General features: G+C 42.8%; 1 protein-coding gene and 1 non-coding gene across 2 annotated transcripts in view; one reads left to right on the top strand and one right to left on the bottom strand.

The window, feature by feature from the left end:
- NAV3 (neuron navigator 3) overlaps nucleotides 1-18,798 on the bottom strand; it is a 783,489-nt gene that overhangs the window by 199,376 nt on the left and 565,315 nt on the right. The window contains exons 11-12 of the mRNA XM_038756254.1: nucleotides 6,242-6,268; nucleotides 4,715-4,830 (exon numbers count right to left, since the gene is read on the bottom strand). Coding sequence (XP_038612182.1) covers nucleotides 4,715-4,830; nucleotides 6,242-6,268 — 143 coding nt within the window. The remainder of the gene's footprint in view (nucleotides 1-4,714; nucleotides 4,831-6,241; nucleotides 6,269-18,798) is intronic.
- On the top strand, nucleotides 8,084-8,221 carry LOC119937354. Its single transcript, XR_005454030.1, has one exon. It is a non-coding gene; the product is annotated as a small nucleolar RNA SNORA7 (small nucleolar RNA).

The following is an 18,798-nucleotide window of genomic DNA, read 5'->3' as shown; positions in this document are numbered from 1 at the left end:
AGGAGATCTGAGCCCATTCAGGGACTTATTAAGAAACAAACTCTCTATGATGTCAAATGTTTATAGACCACAGACTGAATCACCTACAATCCAGCCTACACACTTCATTCCTCTAATGCCAACCTTCTCATGGTACCTGAATCTCATCTATTTCGCCGCCGACCTCTAGCCCGCTTCTGCCTCTGTCCTGGAACGCCCTACCTCCTCATATCTGATGGGCAATTACTCTCCCCTATTCAAAGCCTTACTGATGGCACATCTTCTTCAAGAGGCCTTGTTATATTGTATTCTCCCAAGTGCTTGGTAAGTGCTCTGCACACAGTAAGTACTCAATAAATACAATTGAATAAATGAATGAATTCCCTAAGCTCTCCTTTCCTATTATCCCACTCTCTCCTGCATCACCCTGATTTGCTCCATTTATTCATCTCCCCTCCCAGCCCCACAGCACTAATGTATATATCTGTAATTAATTGATTTATATTAATGTCTGTCTCCCTCTCTAGACAATATGCACATGGTGGGCAGGGAATGGCTCTGCTGATTGTTATATTATACTCTCCCAAGCACTTATTACAGTGCTCTGCACACAGTAAGTTCTCAATAAAAACAATTGACTGACTGACAAAGAGCAATGGTTTGGAATTTTTTGGGACGTGGCCTGTGTTTGTCTAGGCTAGCATACTGAATAATCAATCAACGGTATTTATTGAACACCACCTGTACACAGAACACTGAACTAAGCACTTGGGAGAGTTCAACAGAGTTAGTAGACAAAAATCTTTGCACTCAAGGAAATATTTACAGATTTATTTCTGGATGTCTGGGATATCTCACTTTAGCTATCCCTGGCCAATTCTCAGAGGTAACAAAATCAGTGAATTTAACCATATGTTAATATCTTGTAGGATCTGTTATTCACATTAAAATCATTTTCTAACTGCAGCCAAATATGTCAGTAACATCTCGATAAGAAATATCAGAATCACTGTTGGGGAATCCATGGTGTCAATATCAATATTCACACTTCAAAGTAAATGAAAGATAAATGATAAGCATGCTGTTAAATAAATATGCATTGGTAAAATGAGGAAGACAAAAATAGAGATGGCGTGTGCTGACAGCAAAGTAAAAAAGGCTATTTACAGCTCTGCAGAATGTTTTCTCTGAGCAAGAAGCAATGGTATTTATTCAGCTCTTACTGTGTGCAGAGCACTGTACTAAGCACTTGGGAGAGTTCAATACAACAGAATTGGTTGACACAATCCCTATATGCTTTCCTAGGTCAAACCATCTTGTTGGTAGTGTGTGTGAGAATGACAGTTAGGCAGAGAATGTCAAACTACCTAGGAAAGCAGGCAAATCTGCAACATTGTTACAAAAAAAGAAAGCAAAGGCTGAAAAGCCCCATCAATTCTGCACGGTGAAGTACCCTGTCCTGAGCTGTCAGAGAAAACACCAGGTTTTGGAGAGGTGACTTGCCAAAATCCATGAGTCATTTTCAAATCCAACAATATTGCCTGATGGATATGGGCCTGGTGGAAATTGATAAATGGTTCCAACCACAGTGCTCCTCCCTTATTTTGGAGAAACAAGGCTAACTACATTTAAACAGCATCTATACAAGTTTGTCAGGAGTCTCCTCCTATTAACTTTGAAACCTAAAACAGTCCAGAGCCAGCTTTAGAGAGTAAGTGAGGGTGAAAATTTTTGTGGGAGGCAGCATCAGGGGAAATGGGGAGTGAACAATCAGAGGGCAAAAATGTGGAATTGGGGGACACCATCAGCATTGCGGAAACGGGAAAATCAAAGGGGTGCAGGGGTAGGGAAATATAGAATCACCATCAGAGGGGTAGCATTGGGAAAATGAGGGAGGTGCATCATCAGACAGAGTGAAATGGTGGACACATCATTGAAAAGCAGGGTGAGTAAAATGGGAGGTTCACTATTAGGGGAATGCCCAATTTTGGAGGGTAATGTGAAGGGATCTAGCCATAGACTTTGAGCCTGGTGTTGGGTAGGGACCGTCTCTATATGTTGCCAACTTGTACTTCCCAAGCACTTAGTACAGTGCTCTGCACACAGTAAGCGCTCAATAAATACAACTGAATGAATGAATTTTGGCTGAAATACGACCTAGTGTCACTTAAGGAGTACCAGACTCCTCTTAGTTTCCCTGGACCCTAAAGCCCTCCATTTCTTCACTTCTCATTATCAGCAAGTTAAGCATCTCTGCCTAGTGTGCCCCAGGTTTCTGACACCCATCCCAAATCCCAGGCATCTCCCCAAAAGCAAGGGAGTCATTGCCTCCCTCTCAGGGCTGGCTATAGGAAGCTCACGGTGTAAGCATTTTCACCCATGGCTTCCCAGATCTGTTCTTTTTTCTTTTTTAAAAAACATATTTGTTAGTATTATTATTAGCAATTATAATAATAATGGTACTTGTTAAGCACTTACTACGTGCCAGGCACTGTTCTAAGTGCTGGGGGAGATGCAAGGTAATCAGGGTGGACACAGTTGTTCCCTGTTTTACAGATGAGGGAACTGAGGCACAGAAAAGTGAAATGACTCACCCAAAGTCACCTAGTACACAAGTAGTAGATCAGGGATTAGACCCCAGTTCCTTTTAACTCCAAGGCTCATGTTCTATCCACTAGGCCAGAGCTGCTTCTTCCCCGCACCTGAGGCTTCTCCTCCAGCCTCGCCTCAGGCAGATACCAAGATCAGATAACTCAATAACATCTAATAGTAGTCTTAATTGGCGGACAAAAAACAGAAGTCAGTTTCAAATGCCTTTTCATAACTCTTAACTCTTTTCCCTCCAGGACATTCTTTATCTTTGCTGTAGAAGTTCTGAGGCTTATATCCTGTACTCTCAGGATATCCCCAGACCCAAGGACCCATCCCTTCTTTGGTGACTTAATAATGAGGCTGATGGGCCATGAGGGTGCTAGCTCACAAGGCCCCTCCATGGCCAGAAGGACTCCTCCTTGCCACCTCCCCCCAACACCCACATCCCAGGGCAGAGAAGGATCGGTGGTGGGGCCAGTTGAAAAGGTTCTGACAACGGCCTTGATGTTGCAGGCCATTTCAGCTTTTGATAATCACCTTCATTTCTCCAGGTTACAATACCATACAGTTCTGTTTAAATCATTAATGCTCATTAATCCTTCAAGATTGTTCTGATATAACTGTCAATAAGATGTTTTCTTTTTATTATCTTTGCTTTTAAAACTAAAACTACCTTCTTCCATTTTTCAGTTACTCCTAGCCTTGCCTTCTCCAAGTGCTTCAGAAACCAGGGTCTCTCGGCAACCCTTCTCCTATTCAGGGGCCTCTGTCATTCTAGCTGTTTGATCCCAAAATTTCAGGGGGTCCCAATCTTCACTTGGGGTCATCACCAATCCTTCTCTGTGCCCTGTTTGCAGAGGGTCACAGCAACGAGCTCTCCCACACAAATTCCTCAGAACTTCACATTTCAAAATGGCTGATGGTCTTCTTCCCCGTCCCCTCTAATTCCTTCCCAATTCTTCCCTCTGACTTGCTCAGCTTCAAAAACTGACTGCCATCTAAGGCATTAATTAAATTTCCTTCATCTATTGGCACCATGGAGCAACTCTCCTGGCTTCTTATCCCTCCTCATGAGGCAGGAGCGGAGAAATGGGAGTTGTCGCTGAGGAACGGTTGCTAGGTGTTGGATGAACAGACATGTGGGTGGATGGATCTATGGAGCTAGTAAACACACTCCTGTTGGCCTACTGCAGTAAGAGCAATAATAATAATAACAATAATGTGTTATTTGTTAAGCACGTACTACATGCCAGATACATACTAAGCCCTGAGGCAGATACAAGCAAATTGGGTTGGACACAGCCCCTGTCCCACATGGGGCTCACGGTCCCAATCCCAATTTTACAAATGAGGTAACTGAGGCACAAAAAAGTGAAGCGATTTGCCTAAGGTCACAGAGCAGACAAGTGGCAGAGCCGGGATTAGAACCCATGACCTTCTGACTGTCAGGCTCTATCCACTGTGCCTTACTGCTCCTCTACAGTAATCTGTGGTCCACAGGTCCCTGGCCATGATGCCCATGGAATTACACAATAATAAAAATAATTAATAGTTGCTAAGAGCTGGGTTAGATACAAGGTAATTGGGTTGAGTTGGTTCCACTCTCTCTTTAAACAAGGCCTCCATTTTCAGAGGACTGCTAAGTTGAGTTTTTCAGTGAAAGCAGTTTTGCAAACCAAGCAAAAATACATTCCTCAGTAGAAGAAAGGGTTGTTAGCAATAAACTACAAAAGAGACAAACAGCCAGTATGAGTTTATGAGGCTTCATATTTGAATGTGATTTGTAGAACTGCATAATATTAACACCAGAGCTCCGGAAGCTATGTTCCCAAATTCATCAATGTATAAAACTGACAAATTAGAGTTTTCAGGAACCCGTGACAGCATTCAACTTGATCCTGAGAACAATAATGATTTGAAATCCTCACTGGTACAGACTCTGTTCTCTGCAGAATGACAAGGGTGATATAAAAATGAATTCATCTAAAGGGTTTTCAGTGTCCCACTTTTCCCTAAATATCGCCACAGTGGATAAGGATGAAAGGAAGCGTTTTAGCTCCTGGATGAGGGTATGAGGTCGGGATAAATTCCAAAATTAAAAATAAATTTGTGGCTTAGCTTTCCCATAGGCCAGGGTACTTACCCGATATCTCCTCTAAACACTGTTTGGCTGTTTTACTGTAGGACAAATCCATTTTTGTGGGGCTGGTGCAGGAGTCAGAGGTTGGCAAAGAAGTACCATCATGTTCTGGGTGCGCTCTGAAAATAACCACAGAGACTGATTACAATTGTTTTACTACAACTGGCAGCTGCCGCTAATGATGCTGACTGGAACTTCAGTTTCCTCTCACGTGGAGACTTTCAAAGCTTCATAGCGCTTCATCAGGGTCAGCAGATACATATGCTAGATCTGATCAGCTGTGTGACTTTGGGCAAGTCACTTAACTTCTCTTTGCCTCAGTTACCTCATCTGTAAAAAGGGGATTAAAACTGTGAGCCCCACATGGGACAACCTGATTGCCCTGTATCTACCTCAGTGCTTCGAAAGTTCTTGGAACATAGTAAATGCTTAATAAATACCATCATCATCATCATATACTGTGAGGGGAGCTTATCATATTTTCTGTACAGTCCAGAAATTTAGAAACATCCATTATGGAGAGATGAGGAGATGTGGCTGCATAATTTTATAGTAGACTATAGGCTCGTCTAGGGCAGGGAATGTATCTATTAACTCTACTGTCTACCCTCACCCAAGTGCTTAGTCCAGTGCCTTGCACATGGTAAGCGCTTAATAAATAATAATAATGTTGGTATTTGTTAAGTGCTTCCTATGTGCCAAGCACTGTTCTAAGCGCTGGGGGAGATACAAGGTGATCAGGTTGTCCCACGTGGGGCTCACAGTCTTCATTCCCATTTTCCAGATGAGGTAACTGAGGCCCAGAGAAGTTAAGTGACTTGCCCAAGGTCACACAGCAGACATGAGGGGGAGCCGGGATTAGAACCCACGACCTCTGACTCCCAAGCCTGGGCTCTTTCCACTAAACCAGGCTGCTTCTCTAAATACTATTGATTGAGTGATAGTACAATTTTCTTAAGTGTTTCCCACTTTTAATAATAATAATAATAATAATAATAATAATAATAATAATAATAGTATTTGTTAAGCACTTACTATGTGCCAAGCACCATTCTAAGCCATGGGGTAGATACAAGGCAATCAGGTTGTTCCACTTGGGGCTCATAGTCTTAATCCCCATTTCACAGATAAGGTAACTGAGGTACAGAGAAGTTAAGTGGCTTGCCCAAGGTCACAACAGCAGACAAGTGGCAGAGCCGGGATTAGAACCCACATCCTCTGACTCCCGAGCCCGTGATCTTTTCCACTAAGCCAGGTTGGGTGTGCAGTTCTTTAACTGAAATTTTCTACACCTAATTTTGAACATAAGCACTTAAGGAACAAGAGAGAATTCAACCGCTCAGCTGATTAGACAATGCCAACGGCAAAATGATCAATAGGAGCTCTGATGAAATTCTTTATTGCTGTTTCTTTCTTAAACTGATTATTTTAAGAAACAAAAGCCTTCAGCTGTCACACAGTCTATACTACCAACTCACAATACTGCTTTTTCATCACAATCATCTTAGGGCTTTAGTCAACGTTTCTTACCTGGTGGATTTCTTCAGGCGTGTACTGCTGAGGATGAAGAAGCAAATCATTATGTATAAAACACCAAAGAAACACATCTGACTCAGAACAACATTTAACATTTTTGTTCTTAAAATGAAATAGATCTGAAACTCCAGTTTTAAATTAAAATAAATCCACTTCCTCATCTGGTTCACAGACATGAGTTAGGATGGACTGCATGACAATAGATTCAAGCATATCAAATGATAAATGGAGTTTCATATTAAATCGCCCACTTTGCAGTTCTGCTCCATCTCCCTGAGTTTCTGTTCCTACATGGCTGGTCTAATTCAGACAGAAAGAACCTCAGGCAGGTAGCTATCTTTTACACGCTTATCATTTTATCTTTTATTTTGGTCCAGGCTATTATGCCAAGGTGTATAATACATATTAATTCCGGGGTAAGCCCTCTGACTTAAACTTGGAACAAACGTGCAAGGAACTTTTCAGAAGTGTGAGGAAAATATGTTTCCTCCCTTCTCATTTCCAGTTCTTTTTTTTTTTTTCATTTCTACGATCTAATTTGCCTTGAAGAAAAGTTTGCTGGAAGAAACTATAACACTTGTAAAATTTCCTTCCCATTCATTTGGAGGATAGTCCAAAAATCCTTCAGTTCTTTGGCAGACACAGAAGGGTTAGATAGCATATGTAGGATTTAATAAGTAACGCAATATTAGACAGTTGCCCGAGCAAAGTGAACTTAATCCAATCATCATGGATATGTATCATAAAAATTAAGTGTGGCAGCCAGGACTACAGTTCATTAACTATTCCCAGACACAGATGTGTACCCAGTGGGAGGTCTAGCAGGAAAGACAGGCAGCGCTCACAAGGAAAATTTCACGGCAGCTGGGAGGAAGGAAAGCAGCAGTAGGAACATGGACACCCCAACTGGAAGCCTCTATGCCTGTATGCCACATATTGGGAAGGACCGAGCTACTAAAACCAGGCTCCTCTCTTCCTCCTCCTAAACCACAACAGCCTTAGAAATATAACTTGCTCAATGTTTGTGACCATCTTCCACTGGGACCTTGACTAAGAATCATGCATGGTTCTGGATGGGAGAATGTGTTTGTGTGTATACTAGAGTGTGTGAGTGAGGATAATAATAATCATGATAATGGTATTTCTTAAGAGTTTATTATGTGCCAGACACTGTACTAAGCACTTGGGTGGATACAAACCAATCAGGTAGGAAACTACAAGGGGTTCACACTATCAATCCCTATTTTACAGATGAGGGAACTGAGGCCCAGAGAAGTGAAGTGACTTGACCAAGGTCACACAGCAGTCAAGTGGCAGAGATGGGATTAGAACTGAGATACATGAATTACATAGGTGTGCCAAGTTGTCCCATTCTTACTTCCTGGTAAATGTTGGGGGGTTTTTGTTGTTGCTTTTTTTTGTTTTTGTTTTAATGTTTAGAGTGCGAGTTCCTTGTGGGAAAGGATCATGACTCTTCATTATCCCAAAGCATAAAGCATAAAACATAAAGCATATCCCAAAGTTCAGTGCATTGGACCAAGTGGTCCCCAGTGAAGGCTAATGATACTACCATACATCACTGTACATACACCTCAGTTCAGTACTATCTTACTTCAGCAAAATGTTTACACGGACATACACCTCACCTCATAATTACCAAAAACTATTCAATTTCAAATATCACAAAATCTACACCACCAACTCATAATACTGCTCTGTCATCACAATCATCTTTCTTTTCACCTTGTTGATATCTTCTCCCCTTCAAAATCTGTCATCCCACCTCCTTAAAGATGTCCAATCTTTCTACCGTATTCACCTGTCGTAAAATGCTTTCTCCTCTCAGGATGGCGTCTGGAGGATTTCCAGTACTCTACTGGTCTCGGCTATGAGAGGGAGAGTCAGGCAGAGGCATACCCATTCCATTCCTAGCTTGGGCAGTGGCGTGTGAGTGGAAGGCAATCTGCTACAAGTCAGAACTCCCCTGTTCTAGGCAGAAGATGGGAGAGAGTCGAAGGCAGAGACTCAGATTTACTTTGTGGAAGGAGGCAGTGGTGAACCACTTATGTATTTTTAACAAGGAAACTTTATAGATATACTACCAAAATGTTTGAAGATGGATCTGGGACATTCTGGGACTGATGTGTGTGTCCACACAGTCGCTATGGGTCAGAAACAACTCAACAGCATAAGAAAAAGACAAAATGTTTTGCCCTCCCTCTCCCTACTAGCAACCCTGTCTTCTAATCTGTAAGGGCCTATGCACTCACCACCATCTCTATCAATCAAGTAATCAATTGTATTTATTGAGAGTTTACTACATAGAGAACATTGTTCTAAACGCTTAGGAGAATACAATATAACAAAGTCGTTAAGCAGGTTTTCTACCCACAAGGAGCTTAATGTTTTGAGGACTGTAGAACAATTGATTCTAGGGCTACTGACTTTCTGTGCTGTAATCTTCACATCACTCTTGCCTTGCCCACTGCATCCCTGGATCAACAGCCTGCTTCTTTGCTTCTGCTTCTCATTAATTAAACAAAAACTCCTAACCTCAAACTCCACGGCTCTCAATAAGCTGTCATCTTAGCTAGACATTGGGTCTCATTCTGACACCCCACCTTCTGTTCTTTTCTCCAAAACAAACCTTCTGTCTGGAATGTCATGAAGACATTCTACTTTTATGGGCAGCGGGTCCCCCAGAGATCGTCCAGTTTAGTGACAACTTTACAAAGTGATTATTCCTTGGTTAAGTCTACTAATGCCTTGTTTTGGCACATCACTGTACTAAGAATTTGGGAAAGTACAATACAATGGAGTACTTGCTGGCACAAACCCTGTTCTCAGGAAGCTTGCAATCTAGTAGAGGAGACAAATATTTAAAAAAAATCACAGGTAGGAGAAGCAGCAGAGAATACAGAGTATAGGTTTATGTGAATAAGTGCTGTGAGACACAGAGGTTCAGACTTCAGCTCGTAGGTGACACAAAAGGTGGGGCCAAATAGGGTGCGGATATGAGGCTCCTTAGAGGAGATTTCAGTAGGGCTTTATAGATACTGAGAGTGGTGGTCCTTTCGATATGAAGGGGAGGGAGTCCAAGGCAAGGGAGAAAACATGAACAAGGAATTTATGGAGAAAGAGAAGAGAATGAGAGTCAGTAAGTTCCTTTTTTTTTAATGGCATTGGTTAAGCATGAAGGCTAAAGTTATCATGCAAATGGAACTACTGAGTCATGGAAAGGCATGTGCCACGACTAGATAGAGTTTAGGTCATACCACCTTCCCCTACTAGCCCCTCGAGGACAGAGACAATGTTTATGAACTGTACTGAACTCCCCCAAATGCTCACAGAGTGATCTGCGCTCATTAGGCACTCGATAAATATTCCTGACTGATTAATTGATTTATTGACTAGAAGAGCCCTCACTATTTCAGGACCGTGGTATTTTAGAACTTCACCAACAACAGTTTTGAAAGTCATCCTTTTGTCCACCGGCTGTCGTCAGGTAAAGCCAGTTTGCTTCATGATTCATTCTTCTCTCTTCCTGACTACTGTCCTCCAACACACCACCCTCCTTTAATTGTTTCTTGTCCCTGTCCATATCATTTTGAATAAGCCTTGCACTGTTTTCCCTCCCCCGTTGTGCTTCTTTAAACTCCAAACTTGACCCTCCTGCTTAAAAGAAAATTAAATAAGAATAACAACTCATCTCACCCTCTATGTCCTTACCCAGTCCTCATTTCCTCAGTCTCCCTAAGTCATGCAGTGGTGGAAAAGAGATGGGGTAGATTTGCGGATTGGACTGAGCCCCGATTTAGCAGGCAGGCGAAGGTTTATAGCGCTTCCCACCTCCGGTTCACAATTGTAAATCTGGAATGGTGGGGGCAAAGTTGGGTGAGTAAAGTTGATATCACCTGAACAGCAATCAATAGATTAAGTATTATTGCTATTATAACAGTAATGATAATAACAATAATAATAGATTTGTTTTGTGCCTACTACGCACTAAGCAGCATGGCTCAGTGGAAAGAGCCCGGGCTTGGGAGTCAGAGGTCATGGGTTCTAATCCCGGCTCCACCACTTGTCAAATGTGTGGTTTTGGGTAAGTCACTTAACTTCTCTGTGCGTCAGTTACCTCATCTGGAAAATGGGGATTAAGACTGTGAGCCCCGTGTGGGACAACCTGATTTTCTTGTAACCAACCCAGTGCTTAGAACAGTGCTTGGCACATAGTAAGTGCTTAACAATTACCAAAATTATTATTACTAAGCACCATGCTCAGCACCATCCCCCCCACCCTACCTCCTTCCCCTCCCCACAGCACTTGCATATATTTGTACAGATTTATTACTCAATTAATTTTACTTGTACTTATTTACTACTGTATTTTGTTAATGATGTGCATATAGCTTTAATTCTATTCGTTCTGACAATTTTGACACCTGTCTACATGTTTTGTTTTGTTATCTGTCTTCCCCTTCTAGACGGTGAGCTCGTTGTTGGGTAGAGACCATCTCTATATGTTGCCGACTCATACTTCCCAAGTGCTTAGTACAGTGCTCTGCGCACAGTAAGCGCTCAATAAATATGAGTGAATGAAAGAATGAATGACAAGTTGATCAGTCTAGATATGGTCTCTGCCCCTCATCGAACTCACAGTTCAAGAAGGAGGAAGAACAGATACTGAATCCCCATTTTATAGACAAGGAAACTGAGGCAAAGAAAAGTGAAATGTCTGGCCCACGGCCACACACCAGGCAAGTGACGGGATAAGTGGCCAGTGAGGTGGTATCACTCGGAAAAGATAGGCAGGGCATAAAAGAAGTGCTCCAAGACAGCTAAAGATTCCCCTTTACCTCCTGCCAGTTGAAAAGGTACCAGGGACATCTTATCAGTGGATCATTACGCGGACTATTCTGGGGAGAATTGTCTACATTTAAACTTTCTCTGGGAACGAGCTTGGTAACTTCAAATCCCTTTCCAACAGGGAAGAGATGGGGGGAGAGATCACTTCTGTCACCCCATGTACTTTTTTATTGAAATGGACTCAGCATGACTTCTCTGTAGCACAATGAAATCTAATTTGGGGACAGATGGATCTGCTCCAGGACAGTGACGATGATTTGATCCATGAAAGCTTATTTCTGCTTCATTTGTGTCATCTATAGTTGAAGAAAGGCTGCATATTTTTTTTTTGGTTAAAAAAGAATCTCAAAACCATAAACAAATACTGACAAGGCAATTTCTATCTCGTTGCTCAAAGGATGCTAAGACACAACTGTTTGGAAGACGCCCCTTTCGAGAAATTCCTCTGCCTTTACTCTTCTCTCTGTGCTGAAATCAGGAGCTATGCATGGCTATACTTCAAAATGACTCAACAATTTAGTTCCTATGGCAAGAATTCAATACATTTCAGTTCACGTGGATGACCAGTTACATTCAAGTCTCCACTAAACCACAATTTCAGTGGAAGCCGGAGGCCAATCAAAAATCCCTCTTCTGTCCCAGAATAATATGCAGTATATTCCAATCTTTCCTAATTCACAACTATCACACTCATCACCGAATTCAAGAGAAATATAAAATATCATAACCGTCTCAGTGATTTCCTTATCTAGTGTGGCGTATCGTCACATTTATCTTCCGGGAACCTGCACTTTAAAATATTACATTCCCCTGTGAAAGAAATATTTCATTTAATGTTTCATTTTCTGTTAGAAGACTATCACAGAATATACTGCAGAGAAGAAAATGAAGAAAAATCAACTTAGATAAAGATGGGAAGTAGTGTGGCCTAGTGAAAAGAGCCTGGGAGTCAGAAGATCTGGGTTCTAATCCTGGCTCCACCACTTTTCTGCTGCATAACCTTGGGCAAGTCACTTCACTTCTGTGTGACTCAGTTTCCTCATCTGTAAAATGAGGATTAATTCATGCTCCCTCATATTGAGCCCCACATTAAACAGGGACCAGGTCTGACCTGATTATCTTGTATCTACCCCGGGGCTCAGTACAGTGCTTAGCACATAGTAAGTGCTTAATAGCTACCATACTGATCATTTTTATTAATAAGAGGAGAGGAGCCAAGGGATTTAAAGGAGCACCTCTGGTTACTGTGTGCAGAGCACTGTAATAAGTGCTGCAAAGAGTACCATAGAACATTGTAACAGACATATTCCCAAATGCTTTTGTCACCTGACTGGACCACCATTAGCATCATTCATTCATTCATTCCTTCAGTTGTATTCCTTGAACGCTTACAGTGTACAAAGCCCTGTACTAAGCTCTTGGGAGAGTACAATACAACAATAAACAGACACATTCCCCCTCCACAACAAGCTTACAATCTAGAGGGGGAGGCAGATATTAACGTAAATAAATAAATTACAGAAATGTACATAAGTGCTGTGGGGTTGGGAAGGGGGATAAAGGGAGCAACTGTGAGTCCACCTTCCCAGATCCCCTTTCTGAACAGGCTTGAAGCCCCCTCCCCTCTCCCTGTCCTCCAACTGTCCTCCAACACATCGCGGACACAGAGGCAAAAGTCTCTAAGCCACCTCCACACGTAACACATGATGCAACATTTCCAGGATGGTGGTCACACCTGCTTACAGCCAACTTCGGACTTGGTGTTGCCATTGAAGTGGGAGGCTCGTAGTCTAGGGAAGCTGGGTGAGGGGAATACTCAGGGTAGGGCCTTACTGCCGGACCGATTGGAAAAACCGAAAACATGCATCGTTATTTTTATCTTGGGGGAGGGATGTTCGAGGAACTTTGGGCTGATAATGCTGTGGGGATCCCGGAAGCAAGTACCCCAAATTAGGCTGTCCGTGTTCAGGGGCTGGCAGGAAGCAGATGGTGGCGGAGGCCAGGTATCTGAGCAGAGATGGGGCGGGCAGAGAGTTTCCTGGCTGCCAGGGACAGTCACCTTCTATGTTGGAGGGGGAATTTTTTTTTCTGCAGGGAAAGGAGATGGAACTGAAAAGCTTTAATGGGAAGGCAGGTCCAGAGCCTTGACAACATCCAGGGATGAGGCTGGAAGGGGCACAGCTCCAAATCTATGCAGAGGGCAGTGACTTTGGATCTTCAGAGGCACCCAGACAGCTGAGTGATGACACCCTTGGCCTAACCATCCACCCACCCACCCTTCTACTTGGGGAGGGGAAGCCATGCTTGGTCTTCCTGTCTCTTTCTTACCACAGTTCCTGTCACCTTATCCCCTTCTACCTCACCTCGCTACTCCCCTATTACATTCCACCCTCGCACTATGCTCCTGTAATGCTAACCTTCTCACTGTACCTCTGTCTCCTCTATCTAACCACTGACCTCTCACCCACATCCTGCTTCTGGCCTGAAACAGTCTCCCTTTTCATATCTGACAATTACTCTCCCCCTATTCAAAACCTTTCTGAAGGTACATCTGCTCCAAGAGGTCTTCCCTGACTAAGCTCTCATTTCCTCTTCTCCCACTCCCTTCTGTTCCGCCTTGACTCTGTCCTTTTATCCACCGCCCATCCCAACCCGACGACACTTATGTACCTAGCTGCAATTTTATTTATTTATATCAATGTCTATCTCCCCCTCTAGATTGTAAGTTCACTGTGGGCAGTTAATGCATCTGTTATATTGTACTCTTCCCAGTGCTTAGTATGGAGCTCTGCACATAGTAAGCGCTCAGTAAATATGATTGATTGACTGACTGATTGACTGACCAAAAGAAATAGGGCTAGTGCACTCACAATTCTGGGCTCTCCAGATCAAGCAGCTGCATTCCCCCACTATGGCCAACATATGACTCAAACACAAATGTCTGATTTTGGAGAGTTGTGGGATGGGAATGTGGGGGATCCTGTTATAGAGGAAACTAAAGGTGGCTGCTATTCATGCCATTGGAATGGGGGAGTCTGAATATGTGCAGTAGCTAGTTTGATGAGCCCTCTGTGAGCACCATCTTGAAGGGCCCTTGTGATGGTCATCTTGGGGAAGCTTGCTCCCTTTTCAAGTGCTGCCTTAAAGCAACGGCCTACTTCGCTTACTTTCATTCATTCAAGCATATTTACTAAGTGCTTGCTGTGTGCAGAGCACTGTATTAACTGCTTGGGAGAGTACCACAATAAATGGACACATGTGAAGCAGCGTGGCTCAGTGGAAAGAGCACGGGCTTGGGAGTCAGAGGTTATGGGCTCTAATCCCGGCTCTGCTGCTTGTCAGCTGTGTGACTTTGGGGAAGTCACTTAACTTCTCTGTGCCTCAGTTACCTCATCTGTAAAATGGGGATTGAGACTGTGAGCCTCATGTGGGGCAACCTGATCATCTTGTATCCCCCTAGCACTTAGAACAGTGCTTTACACATAGTAAGCGCTTAACAAATACCATTACTATTATTAATACTGCTATTATTATTATTCCCTGTCACTATGTCTGAAATTAGCCTTGTGACTGTGTGAGCCAACTGACTATGTGGCCCAGGTCAGTTCAAGCCCAGCATCACAACTTGGACAAGGGCTGGCACTGCATTCGGATACGTCCACTCCTTGGTACCATTCATTCATTCATTCAATCGTATTTATTGAGCGCTTACTGTGTGCAGAGCACTGTACTAAGCACTTGGGAAGTACAAGTTGGCAACATAAAGAGATGGTCCCTACCCAACAGTGGGCTCACAGTCTAGAAGGGGGAGACAGAGAAGGAAACAGAACATATTAACAAAATAAAACAAATAGAATAAATATGTACAAATAAAATAAATAGAGTAATAAATACTTACAAACATATATACATATCTTCTAGACTGTGAGCCCCCTGTTGGGTAGGGACTGTCTCTATATGTTGCCAACTTGTACTTCCCAAGCACTTAGTACAGTGCTCTGCACACAGTAAGTGCTCAATAAGTACGATTGAATGAATGAATATATATGTTTATATATATATTTATATATATGTGCCACTGAGGAGCAGCCCAGGTCTTGTGCCGCTGAGGTGTCAGCGGTCAGGATGGGTGTGACTCAGGGGCTGGTGGGAGGACCAGTAGTCATTTTCAAATATTCAGGAAGGAACAGATGCACGACTACCTATTCTTTTTTCAATGCCCTGTTCCAGACCTTCTTGCCTTCCTTTCACTCCTCTGAACAACCCACCCAAAGCAAGTTTTTGCTTCCTGAGCGATCTCAGCCAAAGTATCATGTGTGCCTCTTTTTTGGATTAACATTATCTTGCCTATTGTCCTCCCATCCTATTCTATCCATGACAAACTCACTATCTGTTCTCTGTACAGAGGGAGAACCACTCTTGTTCAGAATTATCGAGGTTCCTGTGGAGTGGCCGTGGGGGAATCATCAGTCAATCAATCAATCAATCAATCGTATTTATTGAGCGCTTACTATGTGCAGAGCACTGTACTAAGCGCTTGGGAAGTACAAATTGGCATCACATAGAGACAGTCCCTACCCGATAGTGGGCTCACAGTCTATAAGGGGCTCACAGTCTATAAGGGCTCAAATTCCACAGAGAGATGGGGGACATTTGGACTAAGAAGACAGCAAGACCAAGTTGAAAGGATGTGACAGGGAGCACACCATTCATTCATTCATTCATTCAATCGTATTTATTGAGCACTTACTGTGTGCAGAGCACTGTACTAGGCGCTTGGGAAGTACAAGTTGGCATCATATAGAGACGGTCCCTACCCAACAGTGGGCTCACAGTCTATAAGGGGCTCACAGTCTATAAGGGCTCAAATTCCACAGAGAGATGGGGGACATTTGGACTAAGAAGACAGCAAGACCAAGTTGAAAGGATGTGAGACAGAGCTCAAGACCCAGATTTGACAGTAACCTACTGTGTGACCTTGAGCAAGTCACTTCACGTCTCTCGGCCCGGGGTTCCTCAGACAGTCATTCAGTCAATCATATTTATTGAGCACTTTCTGTGTGCAGAGCACTATATCAAGCACTTGGGAGACTACCATATAACAATGTACAGGTGCATTCCCTTCCCACAGCCAGATTACAGTCTAGAAGGGGAGGCAGATATTAGTATAAATGATAAATTACAGATATGTACATAAGTGGTGTGAGGCTGGGAAGGGGGAAGAACAAAAGGAGCAAGTCAGGGTCACACAGAACAGAGTGGGAGAAGAGGAAAGGAGGGCTTAATCCAGAAAAAACTCTTGGAGCAGATGTGCCTTCAATAAAGTTTTGAAGCAAGTAGACTAATTGTCAGGTATGAGGAAGGAAGGCTTTCCAGGACAGAGGCAGGACATGGGCGAGAGTTCAGAAGCAAGATAGATGAGATTGAGGTACAGTGAGAAGGTTAGTATTAGAGGAACGAAGTGCGTGGGCTGGGTTGTAGTTGGAGAGTCGCAAGGTGAGGTAGGAGGGGACAAGGTGATTGAATTCTTTAAAGCCAATGGTGAGGAGTTTCTGTTTGATGCCGAGGTGGATGGGCAACCACTGGAGGTTCTTTGGGAATGGGTAAATTTATAGAAAAATGATGCAGGCAGCAGAGTGAAGTATGGACTGAAGTAGGGAGAGACAGGAGGCAAGAGGTCAGCAAGGAGGCTGATAGAGTAATCAAGGCAGGATGGGAAAAGTGAGTGGATTAAGGTGGCAGCAGTTTGGATGAAGAGGAAAGGGTGGAGTTTAGGGATGTTGTGAAAGTAGAACCAAGATTTAGTGATGGAGTGAATATGAGGGTTGAATGAGTGGGAGGAGTCAAAGATGATGCCAAGGTTAAAGGCTTGTGAGAGAGGAAGAATGGTGGTGCCATCTAGAGTGATGGGAAAATCAGGAAGAAAGTCAGTTTCCTCATCCATTCATTGGCAATATGATAGATTGAGAACACCTTGACAATAGTACTTGTGATATTTGTTAAATGCTTGCTATATGCCAAGCACTATACTACATTCTGGGATTAATCTGTTAATCTGGTCAGAGTTTCTGTCCCACATGGAGATCACAGTCTAAATAGGAGGGGGAACAGCTATTAAATCCCTAGGTACTTTGCATCTGTCTCACACAGCTTAATACATATCATCATTAAGTCCTCTACCATCACCACAACAACCGTTTGGGTTGGGTAGGGAGCTGTGTCCCGATGATGTCACCATAGGAACCTGGCCTCAGTGGTGACTTAACACTTCCTCAGCCCTGACCATTTTCCCTGGGCTTTCCCACAACTCTGAGTGTGTCTGTGTGTTTCCACCTCTCTGGCTTTGTGGTTTTTTTTCTGTCTCTTTTATTTCCAGCCCCGTCCTCTGAGGCCCACAGGAAACCTCCTCTTAGTCAGTGGTTATTTAGTGAGTGATTTTTGTGTGTGTGGAGTAATGTACTCCTCTCTACCTGGAGGCTGCCATGCTCATACACTCTTTGATCCAACACCCTTCACGCCTTTGGACTGTTGATCCTGGGTTCAGGGCTGGCAATCGGTCTTCCTTTCCTTGCTTCATTGCCTCATCAATAACCAGAAGATCAATGAGGAAAAAAAAAGGTGAAAGTGGAGGGATTAAATGAATTTGATATACAGTAATAGTAGGGAAAAAAGGAGGGATAAAAAGGGTCAGCACAGGAAAGAGGACCAATCTACCAAGCCAAAGCTGTCTTCATCTCCAAAATCCTCCTACAAAAGTGGCGTGGCTTAGTGGAAAGAGCAAGGGTTTTGGAATCAGAGGCCGTGGGTTCTAATCCTGGCTCCGCCACTTATCAGTTTTGTGACTTTGGGCAAGTCACTTAACTTCTTTGAGCCTCTTATCTCATCTGTAACATGGGGATTAAGACTGTGAGCCCGATGTGGGACAACCTGATTACCTTATTTCTACCCCAGTGCTTAGAACAGTGCTTGACACATAGTAAGTGCTTCACAAACACTAATATTATTATTATCTCCTTCAGGAAACCTTCTGTGAATAATTCACAACATCCAAGTTGCATCAATCCAACAGCTACCCTTGGAAATTCTGCATTTTATTTTGTTTCTGCAAAGCTTTTATGTGAGTCTGTGTGTGTTCATATACCCATGGAGCGTATATCATGAATTATAAATACCTATACATTTTAATGTAGACAAATTGTGAATATGCAAAGCTTGTATATTTTAATTAGGATTCTTATTTGCATATTCAAAATGTGTTTACTTGTGTACTCATTCTACTATCGCTTAAAGCACTTGATATTCATCACACCCGCAGCCCCATAGCAATTAGGAGCATACTCATAATTTATTTTAACATCTGTCTCCCCCACTAGACTGTAAGCTACTACCTACTCTATTTTATTGTACTCTTCCAAGTGCTTTGGCTCAGTTCTCTGTACACAGTAAGTCCTCAATAAATGATTGATTGACTGACCCATCAGATGTGATGCAGTTCTCTACAAGATCCCATGACTAAACAACACTACACAAAAATAAGTCCCAATTGAGTGTATGGCAACTTCTGTTCATAAATCCACATCTTTATCAGCTTCACTTTAAAAGATTTTGTTTTTCTACAATATTTCATGCTTAGGAGGATAAACCAGCAAAGCAGAAATAAAAGATCATAATGTTATACTCCTGTC

Source organism: Tachyglossus aculeatus, chromosome 14 (assembly GCF_015852505.1).
Source record: "Tachyglossus aculeatus isolate mTacAcu1 chromosome 14, mTacAcu1.pri, whole genome shotgun sequence".
Lineage (NCBI taxonomy): Eukaryota > Metazoa > Chordata > Mammalia > Monotremata > Tachyglossidae > Tachyglossus > Tachyglossus aculeatus.
The sequence above is the reverse complement of the archived record's forward strand: the minus strand, read 5'-3'. Positions and strand labels throughout refer to the sequence as shown.